The sequence below is a fragment of the Arachis hypogaea genome, chromosome 19 (genome assembly GCF_003086295.3).
Source record: "Arachis hypogaea cultivar Tifrunner chromosome 19, arahy.Tifrunner.gnm2.J5K5, whole genome shotgun sequence".
Taxonomy (NCBI): domain Eukaryota; kingdom Viridiplantae; phylum Streptophyta; class Magnoliopsida; order Fabales; family Fabaceae; genus Arachis; species Arachis hypogaea.
In genome coordinates, this window is record NC_092054.1 from 143,044,375 (window position 1) to 143,064,372 (window position 19,998).

General features: G+C 35.9%; 3 protein-coding genes across 4 annotated transcripts; 1 reads left to right on the forward strand and 2 right to left on the reverse strand.

The window, feature by feature from the left end:
* Nucleotides 1–2,176: 2,176 nt before the first annotated feature.
* Nucleotides 2,177–7,187, reverse strand: LOC112775537 (protein CHUP1, chloroplastic). Its single transcript, XM_025819234.3, has 9 exons — nt 6,589–7,187; nt 6,325–6,416; nt 5,458–6,186; nt 3,919–5,211; nt 3,705–3,836; nt 3,409–3,590; nt 3,055–3,166; nt 2,606–2,749; nt 2,177–2,520 (listed from the first exon to the last, which is right to left on the reverse strand). Exons 1-9 carry the CDS (start codon nt 6,671–6,673, stop codon nt 2,434–2,436), a joined length of 2,856 nt encoding a protein of 951 aa, XP_025675019.1. The 5' UTR covers nt 6,674–7,187; the 3' UTR covers nt 2,177–2,433.
* Nucleotides 7,188–9,446: 2,259 nt separating this feature from the next.
* LOC112775031 (protein decapping 5) lies at nt 9,447–14,270 on the reverse strand. Of its 2 annotated transcripts, none has more exons than XM_025818502.3 (8): nt 13,805–14,270; nt 12,621–12,721; nt 12,147–12,218; nt 11,059–12,072; nt 10,819–10,896; nt 10,347–10,544; nt 10,140–10,250; nt 9,447–10,059 (listed from the first exon to the last, which is right to left on the reverse strand). In XM_025818502.3, the coding sequence occupies exons 1-8, from the start codon at nt 13,953–13,955 to the stop codon at nt 9,919–9,921; spliced, it is 1,866 nt and encodes a 621-aa protein (XP_025674287.1). In that variant the 5' UTR covers nt 13,956–14,270; the 3' UTR covers nt 9,447–9,918. The 2 variants fall into 2 exon arrangements, with proteins under 2 accessions (XP_025674287.1, XP_025674288.1); XM_025818503.3 differs by having other exon boundaries at nt 11,059–12,066; nt 13,805–14,137.
* A 1,543-nt stretch (nt 14,271–15,813) lies between these two features.
* Nucleotides 15,814–17,443, forward strand: LOC140182383 (uncharacterized). The gene is made up of 3 exons (XM_072228569.1): nt 15,814–15,932; nt 16,622–16,824; nt 16,923–17,443. Exons 1-3 carry the CDS (start codon nt 15,814–15,816, stop codon nt 17,441–17,443), a joined length of 843 nt encoding a protein of 280 aa, XP_072084670.1.
* Nucleotides 17,444–19,998: the final 2,555 nt, after the last annotated feature.

Here is a 19,998-nt window from a genome sequence, read left to right on the forward strand (position 1 = left end):
AATATGATATCCATTTCGGCGAATATCTTTGAAACTCAACAAGTTCCTTAGAGACTTGGTAGATAATAGTGCATTATTTATTATAAATTTTGTTCCTCTAGGAAACAAAATTATAGCTCTTCCGGAGCCTTCTATCACATTGCCTGAGCCAATAATAGTATTAACATACTCTTCTTTTGGCACAAGATGGGTAAAATATATATCACTTTTAAGAATAGTGTGCGAACTTGCACTATCCGCAAGGCAAATATCTTCAGAATATGTCCTTGCCATTTTTCTTCAAAAAAAAAAAAAAAACAAATAATGATAATAGTAAAATGAGTAAAAGTACATACATAGGAAAAATTATTCAAATGAATACTTAACAAACACATACATATATCAAACTATTCCATCATTGATCAAATAGCTAATATTTCCTTCAGAATTAGATACATCATAATGAGTGGTGGAATTTTTATAATTTGAAGCAAAAATTGTTTCCTTTCCTTTGTCATCCCTTTTCAAGGATGCTTGATAAAGATCAATTAGGTGCCTTGGGGTACGACAAGTACGTGACCAATGGCCCTTTCCACCACAACGGAAGCATTTATCCTCAATTGGTTTACTTTACCCAGTGTTTCTTTCTTTATCCCACTTCTGGTGAGATCCTTTCCTATGAACATAATTTCTTTTCCTTCCATAATTTTTCTTGTTATTAAAATCTTGCCATTTACCTCTTTTGGGGTTATAATTTGCCGCATTTGCTTCAGAAAATGGGGCGGCGCCAACTGGACGCGCTTCATGATTTCTCAAGAGCAACTCATTGTTGCGTTCAGCAACAAGAAAGCAAGAAATTAACTTAGAATAATTTTAAATTCTTTTTTTTCGATTGCTACTGCAGGAGCACATTCGAGGTATGGAAGGTCGATAAAGTTTTCTCTAACATATCGGGTTTGAGAAAGTATCACATGATTGTACCTTTCTTCAAAGTCTTTCCACAGATCTGCAGGATCTTTTAATGTAGGATATTCATTTTTCAATCATTCGTCAAGACGACGATGAAGGAAAATCATGGCCTTGACTTTTATCCTTCTGGAATGTATTATTTTCAGCCTTAATGGTATCTTCAAGATCCATTGAATCAAGATGGATTTCAACATCTATATCCATGATAAATAATTGTTTCCAGATATATCAAGAGCATTGAATTCAAGATGAGAGAGTTTTGACATAATGAAAATTTGTTACCTGAGTCTTCTTAAAAATTTGATCAGAGTCTCGTGCTGATAACGTATTGTAAAACAACTAAATAAATAAGAAAGATGTAAATATAAAATAAAATATGTAAATAGAAGACTCTATATAATTAGCTCAATAATAATTTTTATATATATACATTAATATTATATGTTGTAATATGTATATATATGTAAAGATAGAAAGAAGTATTAAAAGTAAAGAGAGAGAGAATTGCATTTGTTTTATTACTGTAAAGAGAGAGAGAAATAGAAATATTTGTAATTGTATGTGTGCTTGTATTTCTCTCAAAGGCAAAGACCTCTATTTATACATATATTGGGAGCTTAATTTCAACATGCATTTAATGTCATTCCTTCTTTAAAAATGTAAGTTTTACATGAAAATGGACATCCACATTGCTCGTTTTTATCACAACACAAATGATCAAATTTTTTGTTTGACCGGTTAGGTTGGACCAAATTTAATAACTATGCCCTAATAAAAATTTTGGTGTGTATATGCTGATATGACTTGTCAATGACACATTAATGTAGGATTATCACATCATATACCGTCTAAACTTAGGTATAATTGAAACATATTAAAATGTCATGAGTAAAATTGCAAATCGAACGCTAAAGATAAAATTAAAATAAAATTGAAATGCAGAGCACAAAAAATAGGATTTACTATTTAGTAATTTTTTATAAAAATCATATTAATACCACCTTTAAAACGTATATCACTTTATTGAGACTCACCTTAATATAATAATATTTTTATTAAAAATAGAAATTATTGTAAATATCACCTCTTTAAAAAATTATATAAAAATATGTTAATGTCGCAACAAATTACTTTTTTTCTTTTCATCATTCATCTAATACATGTTCAGTATTATCTATTTGAGATATATATATATATATATATATATAGAGAGAGAGAGAGAGACCGCTTTTCAGTGAAATTAAGAGGTATTACATATGATATGCTTGATTTGTAATGCCTTTCGGAAAGTCGGAAAGGTAACTACATAATAAATTTTATAAAAACAAGGTAACACTATGTGTTAATTATATAACAAATCTCAAGAAAAATGAATGTACAGTTTTAACAACTGAGATTATCTCTAATTTTATCCTAAACGCAACGGTTAGTGTTAAGAAATCAAGAAAATTGTTTCTGTTGTATACGAATATGATCACCCTATGCTTATTTTTCTGTGCCTGCTTGGGAACGAATGTGGCTCCTTAGTTCTTCAAAAACCTTCATGCTTTCTGCATCAAAGCCTCCTGCAAACTGAAGAGAGTTCCACACAACTATTCAGTTCCTTGTTCCATGAATTTCAAATTTCTTCACATTACATATTTTATGTTTTAGCTACCTGATGTACGCGGAAAGCAAATCGTACGCCTTGCAGAATCAAAAACTCTCTTGTTGGTTCCTTCTCAGGGCCGGATAACGTATCGAGTTCAGATGCTACGCATTTCATGTACTTCTTGGCAAGTTGCACAGAGGAAAGCTTGATCTGCAATAGAAGAGTTACCAACCAAGCATTATGAAGGTTACAACTTACAACAGCAAACCAAGTAATGCACTAACTGCTGTGACAAGGAAATCTTGAAAATGTTGCGTATTGAGGAATCTACATGCATGCATGTATCAGTCTACTGCACATGACAGGCTCACAGGGCATTGTGCTACCACTAAATTGACTAGTAGCATTCTAAAAATTGCAAGCTTAACTGGTAGAAAGAGAACACGGCCACTAGGATCGAATTCTTTGCGCGAAATAAGAAAAAACAAACTGTTTGTGTCAGTTTAGAGGCATACCTTGCCAACAACACCTGAATCTAATAGCCAATTTACTGGGATTCCGAATTCCCTGTATCGTGAAATTGCCATCTCTCTTGTCCGCAAGAGTGCATACACGCTTTGCTCCACTCTGGAGATAAAAACAGAACATGGTTGAAGAAATAAGTTGATAAACAAACAAACAAACCAAGCATATTTCATGTTCAATACTGTGATTTGCAAAGTCTGAATTTACTGCATCGAACCAGATAACTGGAAGTCATTTATATTTCTTTGTGAGTGAGAGACATGCAAGATTGAATTTTCTCAAGAAAATATAAAGATTATTGATTTTCTATTCAAGTATGCAAAGTAATAGAAGAAGATGCATACTTTTCAAGCAATGAATACATTTTCTTCAAAGCAGCTTCACATGGAAGTTCAGGATCATTAGTGAAGGTGGAGACTCGCTTCTCCAATTTCGTGAGATCCTGATATTCAAAAGCAGCCTCTCTCAGTGCATCTGTTTTTCCTTCAGGCCAATCGAAGTGCTTGAGAACCGCTCTTTCATCAACCTTACAGACAGAATTAAAATGGCGAATTAAGTGAACTAGTCATCATCGATAAATTAATGTTTTTTGGAGCATGTTTTCCTTTGATGGATGAGCAAAAACACTTTTGAGGCTTACCAGGAAGGAAAGCTCCTCATCAAGCCAATTCACGAAGGCCACAAGATCTTCAATCTTAGAGAATGAGGCAGCTCGAACTTCAGTTGCCAAGAACATCACAAAATCTCCTTGTGTTTCTACATCAGCTTTCACCTGAATCGAACAAAAAAGTAAAATCTAAAATTTGTACAGACTAGTTGCCAAAATGAGAAAATAAGTGAAAACTTTAGCATACAGCTAACAGGAATGATGATCTATTCTCAATTTCCCCAATCATGTTGCTCCTTGCATCGGATGCATTAGTTGTTGACAAAACTAAAGATGAGGTATCCTTCTTTGCCTCCCGTTTCATCAATGTCTGATAAAATTCTACTAGCTCGGGAGCCCGGTGAACTTTGTCACCATCCATTGCACCTTTCGGCAGGCTTCCTGGGGGAGGAGGAGGTAAAGGGGGACCATGGGGTACTTCATTAGATGGATTTGCATTAGCTCTAACAGGAGCACCATCGGATGATTTAGGAGGCGGACGAGGCACCCTAGGAGGCCTTTTCTCAATCTGTCCAAGTTTCATCTTGCTAATGTTTTGATTGTCAACATCCCTACCATTCTCAGAGAGATCATTTGGATTACCAGGGACATATGTCTTCCCCTTTATTTGTGTAAGTTTTGGTGGCAAAGATATAAGCCCTTGGCCTCCAGCCTTGGTTATGTTCATATTTGAGTCATCACTGAACTTCTTTATTCTTGCTTTTTCAGCCTTTTCCCTGATTTCTTTCTCCCTTGCTAAGGCCAATTTGTGGCGATCTTTATATGCAGGATATCTTTCGTCCAGTGAACCCTCAACCGATTTAGACATCAATTGGAATGAGGCTGAAACCGAATTTAAGGAGTCACTGGATGAAACATCCTCATGAATAACAGTAGGCTCCTGATCCTTCTGCCCGAAGGTAGTGATGGCTACATCATCACCAGCATTTCTTAGCATCAACGACTCCAATGTACCCCTAGGCCTATCACTCGCACTCCTCCTTCCTGGAGAGCCTCCTGAGAAAGATCTGGCCGGTGATATAAGAGTACTTGAATCATCTTTGCTTTTACCCCATTTTTTCAACTTTTGGATTAAGCTAGGCTTCTTGTTAAGACTACTGTGTCTGCTGCTAGTAGAGCTCTCAATAGAGGTATTGTCAAGATCTTCACTTCCAGGTGAAGAGGAATGGGAAAAGGTGCTATCGAAATCTGTGTCAACTTGGCCACGTTCTGATCCGGCATATTCTAACAGTAGCTTCTTAGCCTTCTCTTGTGATTTTGGGCTAAGACTCTGGTTTAGATCACGGGCGGATAATTTTCCTAGAGGCGGAGGGTGATTCCTGAGTTCATATCTCAAGCATGCATTGACCCAACGGAGGTATACAAGTTCTTCAACTTCACTGAACCTATTCATCTGTAGTCCTTCGACTTGCTTTTGCAGATCTTCCTTCGCATGTGTCAGTCTACTGACCTCCTCTTTTGCCTTCGCTACCATTTCATTCTGTAGTTACAGACAAAACATATATTTATGTAGCTTTTGAAAAGAATTTTCTGCTGAATTAACCCCATTTGTCAACATACTCCAAAGCATTGTAGACAAATGCTAAATGTAAAAACTTATAACATGACACATTCAATTATTATATAATTATATAATGACTAGTGTAGTTCAATGTTTAATATTCATTCTTGTGATGCACTGCAACTTTAGTAATTTCAATTATCAGTTATTGAGATAGACTCTGACCTCTGTAATATTGGATATTTCTGTAATTCTAGATTCAGCAGCATTTAGTTTAACGGTTAGTTCTCGCTTCTCATGTTGAAGTTCTATGTTTTCTCTCTTAAGCTCCGCAACTTCAACCTCCAAATCATTTGCAGCCTTCAATTTCCTTTGAATCTCAGCATCATTCTTAACAGCCTCTTCTTCTTTCGCTTGTAGACCAGAAACTTGTTGTTTAAGCAACAATAGCTGGCCTTTTGTCTGGTTAGCCTCAACCTGTATCTGCCTTTTCAACTCCTTGATCTTGCTTCTAGCCACCTCAAGCTCGTCCCTGGCTGAAGCTCGGTCTGCGAGCTCTTCTTGTAGCTTCTTCCTCTCTTCCAACAAGGAATCAATGGTTACATTAAGCATATCTATTTCCACCATCTTATTTTGTAACTGCCTTTGTAAATCTACAATGTTTGATTCCTGCTCCTTCAAACCATAGTACTCAAGCAATTCGCCTTCAAGTTTCACTTCCCTCTCCTCCAATTCCATGACTAAATTCCTCATCCTTTCCAATTCACTAGCATCGTTTGCCTTTTCATTTTCATGAACCCGGTCTTTCTTCGCTTTATCAATCTCGTCAAACTCAACCTCCCCGGATAGAAAGCGTTCAAATTCAGGTAGAATATCATCTTCAAAATCATTATGCTGATTGATTATATTGCTAATTAACTTAACCTCCTCTTCTTGCTCCTCCTCCTCCTTCCTCTGCAACAATGTCAAATCATACCACAAAGTTCAGGAGAAAGTTCCTGTTTCACTATAGCCATAAAGCAAAATTTGCAAAAGAAATCCACATAACCATTAAAATAAAAAATCAATGTTCTAAAAGCCTAATATACTCACATTGTTCCGGTCAAGACCATTAGTAGAACAAGTTGTCTGTTCATGTTCCGTGCCCCCTTTTTGATGTTCTCTAATCCTTGCTTGGCCATGTTCTGTGCCATATTGATAATGGAGTTTAACATAAAGACCAAGATTATAGTTATACTATAGGATTGAACATAATATGAAACAAGTAGAAAAAACCTCTGTACAATGATTAGTATGTATAATTATAAAATATTCTCAAACAAATAAACAGGTAAAACACTAAAACTCACAAAATACCTGATTTGGAGTTATTCAAATTCAGCTGCTGAATTTTAAAGGCTGCAATTGAAGCAGCTACTAGGAACCCTAACCTAACAATCATGAAGCTACAAGTGATAACAGTGTACTAACAATGCATTCATTAAAAGGGGGAACCCATTTCCAAAACCACCCTCCACCACCCATTTCACCCAACCTCCATAACTATCTTCTCAAAAGCCTCAAACCATTAGAACCCCAGAAAATTGAAGACCCTGAGAGGAACAAAGAATTCGCAACTCAGGCAGACGAGGACAAATGAGCAAGACCCAGATTTGGAAACTTGAACCTTGCAAGAAGATTCCTTGGAAATTTTCAAACTTTATATTCAGCTTACTTATGCGGAGATTTCAACATAGAGACAAAAAGGTAGCTATAAGAAAGAAAGAAGTTGAATTTGTTGCTCAAGTTTGAGTCTATGTGGAACAAGTGGCCAATTTTGGGCCAGAGAGATTATCAATTGAGAAAATTTAGAAACAGGAGTTGGTCTACTATGGTTCTTGTCCCTTCCTTCCTTGTTTGGTTTAAGGTTAATGAAAGTAAATATGATAATGATTTTGGTTGTTTGAATGTTAGATGAAAAAAAGGGAAAAAGGTAAGAATCTTTAGTTTTATTTTTGCTGTTGCCGTTTTTTGCCGTTGGTCTTTACTCTTTACTCCTCACTTGTTAAACGTTGGGAGGACTAAGAACTTTTTAAACAACTTAAAATAATTCTATAATCAACAATTAGAATAAAAATGTGAAAAACTCAAATAAAAAAGATAATGGTAAGAGTAATTTACTTTTCCCACATCTTGATTGTACTTGATGGCTGTATGATTGGATTTAGTTGTTTAAATGTTAATTTAAATTTATTTCCTATATTTTTATTGTAGATGTTGATTGTATGATTTTTTTGTTGTTTAAAGAATAGTTTTCTAATTGATTGAATTCTTGTAAGCAGAGACTGACCTAGAGGGGTGACCCCCAAAATTTTAAGAAATTATACTTTATATATGAGATATGTGTTTAAAAAAATAAAAAATATTATGTAATTTAATAATTTTATATATATTATTTTTTATTATGTGATAAATTTATATCTTAATTGTTTAATTCACTAATATTTTTTATTTAACTAATTTAATATTATATCCTAAAATCTTTGTACTTTTTAAATTAGTTTTTATATAATAATCTCTATATTTATTTTAAAAAGATCATTTGTTTTTTTTATATTAACATATTTAATATTTATATTATTATATTAATAATGACTTACGTAATTATATTTTGGTAACACATTAGGTACTTTAGATATTCTTTTTTTTATAAAAAATACTCTTTTTTTTTCCTAAATTTACGTTGTTAAAAGAAAATTTTTTATAAAGATATCTTATATCTTGTATTCTATAAAGGTACTGTATTTTTTAAATAATTAATAATTTATAATTTATTTTCAATTTTTTAAAAATTTTTGAAAGAATTAATTTAATTAATAAGATATGTGATAATTTTTAACTAAATATGCTATAAATTATTGGTATTTTATAATTTTATAATGTACTATTGATATTGTTGTATTTTTTTATGTAACTATCATATTAAAAATAAAATTGTGAAAAAGAATTTATAATTATATATATATATATATATATATATATATATATATTGATAAATCTTTTTAAAAATTAACTCTAATAACTATATGCTAATTATTTTTATAGAATGAAAAAAAAAATCTAAAATTCGGTCCCTTCATATTAAAATTTCTAGATCTGTCCCTACTTGTAGGTTTGAAAAATAATTACTTTGTAAAATTTAGTCTTAAGGGATTCACATAAAGAAAAAAAAAAGCTATTGTAAATTCTTTTAAGAATTTAATTTTAGTATGTAAAACATTTTTGCGAGCAATTATGCATGCTAAAAAAATTGACATGGGACTAGTACATTAAATGACTTGATTCTAGTGATGATCTCTTGTATCCTTTTCTTATTTTTATTTTTTCTAAATCATTCTTCTTTTTAAATATATTTAATGGATTTGATATCTTTATATTTTCAAGTATTAAATTCTCCCTCTAATATCATCCAATAAATTTGTCCGACAACCAACAACAACAACTAAGCAAGATACCAAACTCGAGGAATACAGAGAAGTTTCCCTTACAATCAATACAAATCCAGCAATTAGAAGATAACATCCACATCCGTAAATCTACATTATAGACCAGATCCAGAAATAATAAATATCTAGATCGGTGGCCGTACTTTAGAAAAATACCACTATTATACACTGCTTTAGTAATTAAAATATATTTTTCAAGGTTCAAATGTATTTTCTGTTTCCTATAAATATTTCGAACTATTTGGTTTTCTTTAAGCTTCAAGTGGTTTATAAAATAGGAAGAGTTTTAAGTATAGCGAAAACACCGGTGATCCAATTGTTTTAACTGTTGATCTAAATTATAAAAAATATATATATTATATATTAATTGAAATCAATGGTTAAAACAATTAGAGGGGTGTTCCGGTATACTTAAAATTTTTCCTATAAGATATATAGTTATATACATAAATGTCAAGGACATTTGACGTGATAATAGGTGGGATTTTTGTCCTCATTGTCCTTACATCTAACAGGTTTCTAAAAACACAAGAAATCCATAAAACACAAGAAAGGGGCATGCGTTCAGATTGAGTGATTCGATAGTTTTTTTTTTTTTTTTTCACTGAATTTGTGCTTAATTAAAAGGGTTCACATCAAAATGTAGAATGGAATGTGCTGTATTTTTTTCAACCTATGTGCGGATGCTGCTTCCAAAACACAAATCCACTTGCAATGACCGTACAAGTGTTTCCCATAACTGTGTACTACATTTTAATCATAATGGTCAGCAAATATCACACACCCCATGTTAGAATCTGCTACTTGCATAACAAAAACTGAAACTTGCATTTACAATGCAAACAAATAACAATACAACATAAGACATCCCTGAAATCGAAAACTTGCTCTTCCTTACATGCATAAACAATACACCACGAGACACTAGTCTAAAATCTAAACTTCTGTTTCTTCCTGATCATGAACTAAAAACAAAATGAGTAGACACCTTTTCACCAAGACAGATTCCTTTGAGTAAAGAGATGGTAAGGAGAAAGCGAGATGACAAGAAATGACTATCCTACTTATTCTGTGCCAAAATAGGAAGAGCGGAAATACATGAAGCATAGCCTCAAGAAACACTGCTTCAGTGGGTGGCTTGGCTTGGAGTATGATCCACATCGCCACCACAACTTAATGAACCGCTGGCTGTTGCTGCCACCTAAGGACGACTAGACATGCCGCGGCCCCTTCCTCTTCCTGCATAGCCATAACCGTAACCCCTTCCATAATAACCACCACCTCGAGAGCGTCCACCACGGCCTCCCCAGCCACCACGGTGCCTTGAAAAATCACCAAAAGTCTGCAACACAAAGTAGTAGAACAATTTGAACAATTTGAACATTGTCCATGGATATGAGGTCAAGACAAGATACACATTACCTCAGTATCAATCTTGATTTGTTCAGAATATCTAACCCTTCCATTTTGTGAATCATGATCAAGTGCATTACAAGAAAGCGTGTCGAAGAAATCATCCTTGTTATAAACAGGCTGTGGAAACAATTAAAAACAGTCATAAGACAACAAAATTAAGTTCTCGACATAATTGACAGCAATGAGCTACACACACAATCGTAAGAGAACTACCTTGGCGTCCGTTTTTGATGTATCACCGTTGTCTTCATATTGACTGTCATCTTCATCACTTGCGTCCTCGCCATCTCTATCTTTTGAATGGGACTTATTGCTTTTACCTAGATGACCCCATACTTCATCCTTTTTGAACTTTTCATTCATTGCCATGAAATCAAAGTCTTCAGTGAATTTTGCAACTGGGCGTGAACCCTGTAAAAAATTAATCCAAGATTACAATACCTAAAATGGATTGTTACACTAAGTTATCAATGTAAAAGCATCAAGTTAGTGAGAAAACAACAACAGGCAGAGTTACTCAAATTGCTTAACATCTGATAAAAAAAACTCCGACACAAGAAGAGTGTAAATTCTTAAACCAAAAGGTTAACTACCCTATTGCCTGAAACACACATGAAATTAACTTGAAAATTGCAAAATCTTCTAACAAGTTGATAAAACTTAGAAGTGTTGAAGAGAGCATTACCCCAGTCCCTCTTCCTCTTCCACTTCCACGTCCCCTGTATCCGTAGCCATGTTGAGTATGCATAGGAGCTCCCCCAGGCTGAAGAAAGCATGACCAAATGTCAAGAGAATTTTCTCCGACAAAAAACCAAAGTATGAAAAGGAATAGCTTAATGTGCTCAATTATTTTATAATTGCCACTATTAAGCCCAATTGACATGTGATATCCATTTATTAATTAAAGAGAGAGCAAGAGGTGTACCCTCTGATTAGGCCGCGATGTTACTGGCAGTGGCAGTATTGGTGGCTGAGCTTCAGCAGAAACTGGAACAGATGGCTCTGGAGGTAATGTTGATAATGCAGGAACCACCTCAACATCCTTATGAGTTTGTGAAGGCTGAGATGAAGATACTACAGTTGGTCCAGATTGCAACAATTGACCTGGTGTTACCAAAGGAGGGGCTGGTGCATCCATATGTATAGAATTTGATGATCCAACAAGTGCAGGAGCTAATGGGGATGCACTTTGATATGGCAAGCTTGAACCAGAAATTGCATTAGGTTTGTTGACTGGTGGTACTACAGCACCTATATCGGGAGCTCCATTGGTAAAAGGAGTCAACGATGGTCGGTTAGTGGTGACTGGGGCTGCTGGAAGCGAAACAGCAGCAATCTTGTTTGGAACTGATACTGGCAAAGATTCAGGTGCTAGAGCAGTAGAAGGAGCTGGAGGCAAAGTTGATGGCATATTAGATGGAAATACAGAAGTGGCTGTCACACTAGCAGAACTAGCACTCAGTGGGTGCAAAGTTGATGGGAGATTAGATGGAGGTATAGAAGTAGCTGTTACATTGGCAGAACTAGTACTCAATGGGAGCAAAGCTGATGGGAGTTCTGGCAAATTTGAAGGTGCAGCTGGCAAAGAAGGGCTATAATTAGGAAACTGCATTGGCTGCTGCATAGATGAAGGCATTGATAACCCAGGTGGTGGTCGAAGCAAAGATTGCTGTTGTAACTGAGGAAGCCCATTTGGAGCACCATAATATCCCTGCCAATACATTGGTGGCATAGCTAGTCCACCACCATTTGCATTTGGGGCATTTGGAGAAGCTCCCCATGATCCTATGTTCCCTCCAGGTTGATATAAAGGTAATGGTCCTTGATAATTTGATCCATGGAGTCCTAGCTGTGTGTTTTGAGAACTAAAATCTGTCAAAGATCCAGTTACTGGAGGTATATTTGTAGATGTGGTGGTGACTGGGCGAGGATACTGAGACTACAAGGCAATTTCACATGTTAGTATGTGATTTTAAATCGATGCGTTGCGTATTCAAAAAGTTGCTTATCAACCTGAATAATAGCTGGATCAGCATTTATTGGTGGAGTAGGCTGGACAGGTGGAGAAGATTTAACCTGTAAATCCTGCAAAAAGTATTATAGGATGTTTCAGCCAATCTGGTTTAAATAAATCATTCAGAGTCCACATGCAGTAACATAAAGCAGATGTTGTGTAATAACAACATCGGAATATTCAATAAAATGACATAAGAAAATCCGGATGGGCTTCCTCCCTACTTCAATGTATACAAGATGTGATTTGCTGACAATTACTAGAAATAAACCTCTACATAAAATTGGGGATGAAGATAAATGCTAGAATATTTGCATCAATTACCCATTATTCCAATTCTTGTAGTATTAATTAGTCCTAGAGATAAAAATATCACATAATAACATGCAGTTCTTTCAAAAGAAAATTAACACAATAGACAACACCACATCAGCTATTCAGTAAGGTAATAGTATTTGATCTGTATATGATACCTTGATGTCAGTCCCACGGAATAGTATATACTCGTACACCTTGTCACTTGGAGGAATCTGTGGACCATCTTTTTTCCTTCCTTCAGTTCCAAAAGATCGCACTGCACCACAAAACCCAAAGACTAAAGAATCAGTACATCAAAGCCGCTTTTGACGGTAAGACACCTATGAAGAAACCTTTGTCATTGTTTAATTACGTAAACAGAAATAATAGACTTCAACATTGAAAATGACATCCAATTTTATGCATTCACAAGTTCATGACATCAACTAACACGCTCTTCATGTTCTTCATGAGCCAAATACATGTTATAATCAGCAAAACAAATTAATGCCTACTGCTTCCCCGACCATATGATGGGAATTTTAGAGGCTTTTACCATGACCAACACATAACTAAAGACTCACAACTCACAATCATAATATTAAGTGGGGCACCAAACAAAAACACAAACCAAATGTCCAAAAGCCAAAGCATCGTCCAGTGAGAATGAAAATCGTAAGTCATAAAGAAAGCAACACAACTTAGAAAACCAAAAAGCCAGATAGATTATCAAAAAGCCTTCAAACCACTGAAAACAATCTGAGATGTGGTAAAAACATTTCAATTTTATTGTATAAATAGAAAAATGAAACCTCAATGGTAACAGAAAGTGGAAACCTTTTGAAAATTAGTTAGTGCTTACACCTTTTATAGAAAAGAACCCTAAACAATCAGAAGTACAGAGCAATTTCTTCCCTTCAGAACAGATAATCATTTACAAAGCAGCATCACTAACCCTTTTATCGTTAGTAGCCATAATATAATCAATGATCAAACATACAATTACACTATAAACACTTACACATCAAAATTGCACGAAACAGCAAGAGAAGCACAATAATTCATAAAACTAAAACATAGACAAGTCACCACAAAGCTTTCAAACCAACTAAAAACACAATGACAAGAACCATATAACACCATACGAAGCTCAGATTCAAACTCAAGGTCAATCCACATGATAAAACCTTGCAATAAAAAAATCAACTCTTCATTGGAACACCCAAAAAAAAGGAAATTCACACGAATTTCACTCAAAACAGATAAAACACGAAGTTTCTTTTTACCATCATTTCAAAGATCTAAGACACACATAACACCAAATTAAGCTGAAAATCGAAAGGGTTTTGAGAAAAAGTACCGTTTCGGAGGCCAATACTGGACTCATCGGTGTTGATATTGTAGAGAACACCTTCGTATCTGATCTCGCTCTTGGAGGTCAAGCTGATCAAGCAACCAATGTAGGAATCCGCGGCGGAACTCGAGCGAGAAGAGGCAGTATCGGAAGCCATAGCCTTAGCTTGCGAGGGAGAACAAAAACCATGCACTGCGTTCCGCTGATTTTTGTGACGGGAGAACGAATTTAGGGTTCGATCGGTTTTTGCTGGGTCAGTGAGAGAGAGAGAGTGTGTCTGTAGGGGATAGGAAGTGAGAAAGCATTAACAAAAAAGAAATTAACAATAAAAAAAAAGATTTTTTTTTATTATAAATTAAAAAAAAAACTTTATTTTCCAAAAAAACTAATCGAATTTTAATTTTTTGAAATACGATTTTCTTTTGTTTGACATTTAGGATAAATTTATTGTACTTAACGGCGATTTTTGGTTGAATTTTTTGGTTATGGAAGTTGTGTATGTATTGTGCTTCGTTATGAATTTTGGAGGTGCTAGATAAATATGTGGGACAATTTTTGCTGCATTTTGGTGTGAAAAAATTGGTCCGATTTTTTTGGGTGAAAAATTTTATAAACAAATTAGAGAGTCCGTTTTTCATGAAGGAAATATTTGAATTTTAATGGAAGCTAATCGGACCGTCTGTTTTGTATATGTAGTAATTTTTTTTATTTTCTGAAAATTAAATCGAATGGCCCGAGTTGATTATTATATATTATTTTTGAATGAGCTTAAACTAATCGCTGGGTCCGATATATATATATATATATATATATATATATATATATATATATATATATATATATATATATATATATATATATGAAGGTGTGTAACGTGTAAACAGCTTATCAGATCCAATCTTCATCTTCCTCGGCTTGCTCTTCTTCTTTCTTATGCTCCTGTATCTCTCTTGTTGGGTATGAAGAAAAAAAAAATTGATAGTGAAGTTTCTGTTTCTGTTTAAGTGAGTGAGAGAAATGGATGATAGGGTCCTTTTGAAAGTGTATTATTTTGGTCAGATTTTTTTGCAAACATTTGAAGGAGTAAAATTTATTTGTGAAGATCCGTTAGATGTTATTATTCCCTTCACAATCTCATTTGAAGAGTTCAAATGTGTGATTTATGAGAAGATAGATTCGGAGATGTCAAGAAAAATATCATGTATTTTATACAGATATCCCATACCAGTATTTGGTGGATTCGTTCAATTTCAAACCAAATATATAACGGACGAAGCGAGTATGCAAGAGATGTTTTCAATGTATATTGAAAGTCGTGCTCAAATCTCGTTCATCGGTTGTACATTGAATTCGAACAATCTGAGGCCAACCGAAATATTATACGGGAAGATTACAATAGTGACAGTGAGGAAGAGTTCGAAAACAATTACGAAGTTGTTGTCCAAAAAGAGATAAAGATCAAGGTGACGACAATGTGGCTCCAAATGTGACAGACGTGGCAAATGCACTCGCAAACGAAGTGCCGTTTGAGGAGCCATCTTTCATGCGAGTTTTGGATTTGGAAGCCATGCATGCTTCGGAGTTTCCGGAATATATGAGTGCAAGTACATAATTGCCTATATTTATAAGAAGGATTAGAATTTTGTAATAGTTGATATTGATCGATGGACCAAATAGTTAAGTGACATGTAAAAATATACTCAATTGACATTTGTAAAAGTGTTTATTTAGTCAAGTTTAAGATAATAATATTTTTAGTTAATTAGTATTTAGAAATCAGTATTTATTTAGTTATTTAGTTAATTAGTATTTATTTTAGTATTTATTAAGTTATTTAGTTAATTAGTATTTATTTTTAGTTATTTAGTTAATTTGTATTTATTTTTATGTTTTTATTTTGTTAAGATTGAGATAATAACCTAATGTAAAGTTTATTTATATCATTATTAATGTAGTGAGTATTGATTTACTTTTAATTTCGGTTATTAAATAATCGTGTATTAAATATTTATCGTATGGCTGCCGTCGTGGCAGAAATTCCTATTGTCGCAGATATTGAATTCGCTGTGGGATGGAATTTAGTTCTAGGGAAGCTGTTATTAAGGCGACGAAAGAGTATACCCTCCGAAGAAGTGTAGACTACTGGTGTATGAGTCGGAGCCGTTGACATTTTATGCCAAGTGTACACAGTATGGATCAGGGTGTGATTGGCTTATCAGGGTTAGCATGATCAACAGAAAGTACTGTTGGGTTATAAGGAGGTATAACGACAGTCACACTTGTACCAGAGCCACCATTTCTTAGGATCATTCGAAGCTAGATTCGAATACAATTTCAGAAGTCATAAAGCCATTGGTTGAGGGTGACCCCTCGTTAAAGGTAAAATCAGTTATTGCACAAGTGCAATCGAAGTTCAACTACACCATCAGTTATCGAAAAGCTTGGTTGGTTAAGCAAAAGTCAGTAGAAAAAATATTTGGAGGTTGGGAAGCATCGTACGAAGCGTTGCCCATATGGTTTGAGGCCATGTGTCATAAGGAGCCATCAGCTGTCGTCCATTTTGAGACTATGCCTGCATATCAAGGCGATGACTTGGTAAGTGATATCCGAGTATTGCATCGAGTCTTCTGGAGTTATTATCCCCTGCATTAGAACATTCAGACATTGTAAACCAGTTGTCCAGGTAGATGAGACTCACTTGTACGAAAAGTATAAGAGTTGCCTGTTAGTGGCCGTTTCATAGGATGGTAACAACAATATCGTCCCAATTGCATTTGCTATTGTGGACGGATAGACTTCTGAAGTGTGGCACTTTTTTCTTAGTAACCTGCGACAACATGTTGTGACTCGGGATGGTGTGGGACTGATATCGGACCGATACGAATCCATCAATGCAGCTGTGGCACGCAGTAACGGAGCTTGGTCACCTCCTAGAGCGTTCCACATATTTTGCATCAGACATATAGAGTCGAACTTTCTGAGGAAATTCAAGGAACCGTACCTGCAAAAACTTGTCATAAATATAGGTAACGTTAAGTAATTCAAAGTTCGTTATTAACAGAGTTACCATTAATAAGTGTTTGTCATCCTTCTTTTTCTCTGTTTGTTATTTGATATTGTGCAGGATATTCGAGGAAGGTTCGCGAGTATGAAGTGTGTTACCAGCGTTTACGAGAACAGGGCGAGGCTTACACTAACTGGTTAAACCGTATTTCCCGCGAACAGTATACATTGGCATTCGATGGTGGTTACAAATTGGGTCACATGACGACAAACCTAGTGGAATGCATTAACTCAGTCTTGAAGAATGCACGCAATCTCCCCATCACTGCACTTGTCAAAGCAACATTCTACAGGCTTAATGAGTTGTTCATCCGGAAAAGAGCTGAGGCGGAGGCTCGGATTAATGCTGGCCATGTTTTTTCTGAGCTTGTGACCTCAAAATTGCATGCAAATCAACTTGCAGCAGGAAACATCCAGGTTAATTGCTTCGACAGGCAGAATGAGGTCTTTGAAGTGCGTGAGATGCCAAGTAGACTAGAGCATGTCGTCGATTCTGTCGTCAACAATGTGACTGTGGTGAGATCCAGGTGGACCGGATTCCTTGTTGACATGTGTTTGCATGTTGTGCAAATCAATGACTAGATTGGCAAGTGTATGTGCATGATGTTTATAAGATGGACCAAGTTCGACGGGTTTATCAAGCTAGGTTTAGGCCACTCGGGAATCCTACTACATGGCCTGCTTACAACAGGCCTTGATTCGTATCGAATCCGTACCTGAGACGCGTTACCAAAGGTTGTCCCAGGATGACACGCTTCTTGAACGAGATGGACATGCGAATGTTACGTTGTCCTAGGCGATGTAGGCAATGTGGGGCTGAAGGACACAGTCGTAGTAGATGCCGTCAGGCAGGTGGTGCAAGTGCCGACAATAATGCTAAGTAAAATTATATTTTATGATATTTGAAACATTGTAACTTATATCATTCTACTCTATGAAATATTCGACTTTAGATTCTGTCCATACATTTTACAATATTCGAACATAGAATAGTTAATTGGTACTTAGGAAAGTTAACTGATACATAGAAAAAACTAACTACACCATAACTACTTTTTCATTGCCCACTTTACACCTTTCACAAGATTCTTGCATTTCTTGGCGATCTTATTGAACACAGACGGAGTGTATCGACTAGCGCTACGACGCAGCGGATCAACCCTGAGATTGTAGCCTTTGCTTGTCTCATCTGGTGTACACGCCTCACCTGTATACACTTTAATTAATCAGACTATCCTAACAAGAATATAATGACAACAATTGATGAAACAAGTATATGATATAATCCAACTAATAGAGATATCATATATGAATATAACAACATCAACTAACCATGCAGGTATATAATATAATCAATTGACCAAACAAGTAAAGCAATAATAGGACCTGCATCATTACAGGATTCTTCATTCTCGCCTATGTCCTCAGCTTCATCCTCCTCCTCGTCCTCGTCATCTGGTTCATCCACTAGATACTCATCAGTCTCATGCTCAAGCGTCTTAGCATTTTCTTCAATCAGAGTCATGGAAACAAGGTGAGGGTTTTGACTATTAAAAATTCCTCGACCACCGTCACTCCTACTAGAATCACCAGATGCTAACCCTTCAGAAGCACCGGAGGAAGTGCGACATGGATGCCTCGCGTCCAAGGAATACCTACTCGCCATAAAATCAGGCTGATGGCTATATTGTGCTTGGCCGGCATCTGAAGCCATGAACCCAAGCAACTGGCTAAAAGAAGCTCCATCTCCTGAGTCAAAATGTGGCATACCCCAATACTGCTGATGTATTGGAAACGATGGGGTAAACTGTGTTTGAGGTACATATTGGCTTGAGGACTGAGGTTGTCCTTGTGGAGGTGGAGGTGGAGGTGGCGGTGATTGTGGCTCATGCTTTTGATTATCATCATCCATAACCTGATTACCCTGAACATCCTCTTGAACCACAAGATCCGACAAGTTCAAGTGATTGCCATATTTTGAAAGGTACCAGTACATGTAAATATCTAAGGGATGTTGTGGAGCCATGGGAAGCTCGGTGAGAACGTGATTATACCTGTTTGTCCACTGCATCACCCAAAATGGATGAGTCGTGGTTGTGGCCCAGTTAAGATTCTTAGGACCAGTCAAGACTTCTCCGTGTGCCTTGTCTAGATTTCATTCCTGATGAGGAACTCTCTGAACGAAGCTGAACTGTCGTCTAAACCTATCGGTTGCATCCATTCAATACATTCAAAAGACACCAACGGCACCATAGCACTCCACACAACCGAGTGCATTTAGATGTCTATAGCAATTATGTTCGGATCAACGCGATCAACAACATACGCAACCCACACAAACTGGGAAAAATAAAGCAAACAAACGATTACAATCCAAATAACAATATCACTAAACCTGAAACAAATACTACTTTAATGAAAACACACATGGCCTACCTAAAGATCATCCAAGGCCTTCCTAAAGTGAGCAAGCGTAAGATATCTATAGCATTGGTCTCCACGCTCCCAGTTACGCCACCAAATATGACTTATTTTATTAACACAATTGGATTCTAAATATGAAGATACGGGATAAATGTAAGATAATGTTACCTGTTTGCAAGCAGAAAACTGCGGGGTTCCCTAGAAACTAGCGTTAGATATGGTAGGTGTTCCGAAGGTTACCTGAAACTGGAGGTCGATCTCGGACGAGATCTTCTGCACTGGTCGGAGCCGACGTGTCCGGTCGGTGGATGACGGCTGGAGCGGGTGCGTCCGACGTGTTGGATCGACTACACTACTGATCCTTTGTCACCGGAGGGTGGGGGGTACCTGCAAAAGACTCCGATGCTTAAGTTAGCATGGGTATAAAGCAGATTTTATGTAGAATCAGAGTATGAGTTATACCTGGGTGCTCCAGTGTATTTATAGTAGTTGTAGAGTGACCTTTTTAGATAAGATAAGTTAGTTATCTTATCTTATCTTTATCTTTGAGTTGAGGTCAGCTTATCTTCAAGGGAACCGCCTTTATCTCTATAGGCTTGGATTGCCTTTGGACGTGGGTCGTGTTCCTATATTTGGGCCCTTTACTGGGCTTTTCTGTTGTTTTGACCGATCTCTTTAAGAAGAGATCGGGTAGGCGGACCTAAAGAGGTTGG

Bases quoted from the DNA above. Each gene is read 5' to 3' on its own strand.
- LOC140182383 (XM_072228569.1), top strand. From the start codon at position 15,814: ATGGCTGCCGTCGTGGCAGAAATTCCTATTGTCGCAGATATTGAATTC. The intron at 15,933-16,621 runs GTAGACTACTGG...CTTTTTTCTTAG, and splicing joins AGTATACCCTCCGAAGAAGT to TAACCTGCGACAACATGTTG. The intron at 16,825-16,922 runs GTAACGTTAAGT...GATATTGTGCAG, and splicing joins AAAACTTGTCATAAATATAG to GATATTCGAGGAAGGTTCGC.
- LOC112775537 (XM_025819234.3), bottom strand. From the start codon at position 6,673: ATGATTGTTAGGTTAGGGTTCCTAGTAGCTGCTTCAATTGCAGCCTTT. The intron at 6,417-6,588 runs GTATTTTGTGAG...AATATGGCACAG, and splicing joins TTTGAATAACTCCAAATCAG to AACATGGCCAAGCAAGGATT. The intron at 3,167-3,408 runs GTATGCATCTTC...TTTTATCTCCAG, and splicing joins ATGTATTCATTGCTTGAAAA to AGTGGAGCAAAGCGTGTATG.
- LOC112775031 (XM_025818502.3), bottom strand. From the start codon at position 13,955: ATGGCTTCCGATACTGCCTCTTCTCGCTCGAGTTCCGCCGCGGATTCC. The intron at 12,073-12,146 runs GTTGATAAGCAA...ATTGCCTTGTAG, and splicing joins CTGATCCAGCTATTATTCAG to TCTCAGTATCCTCGCCCAGT. The intron at 10,545-10,818 runs GTAATGCTCTCT...AATTTTTTACAG, and splicing joins GAAGAGGAAGAGGGACTGGG to GGTTCACGCCCAGTTGCAAA.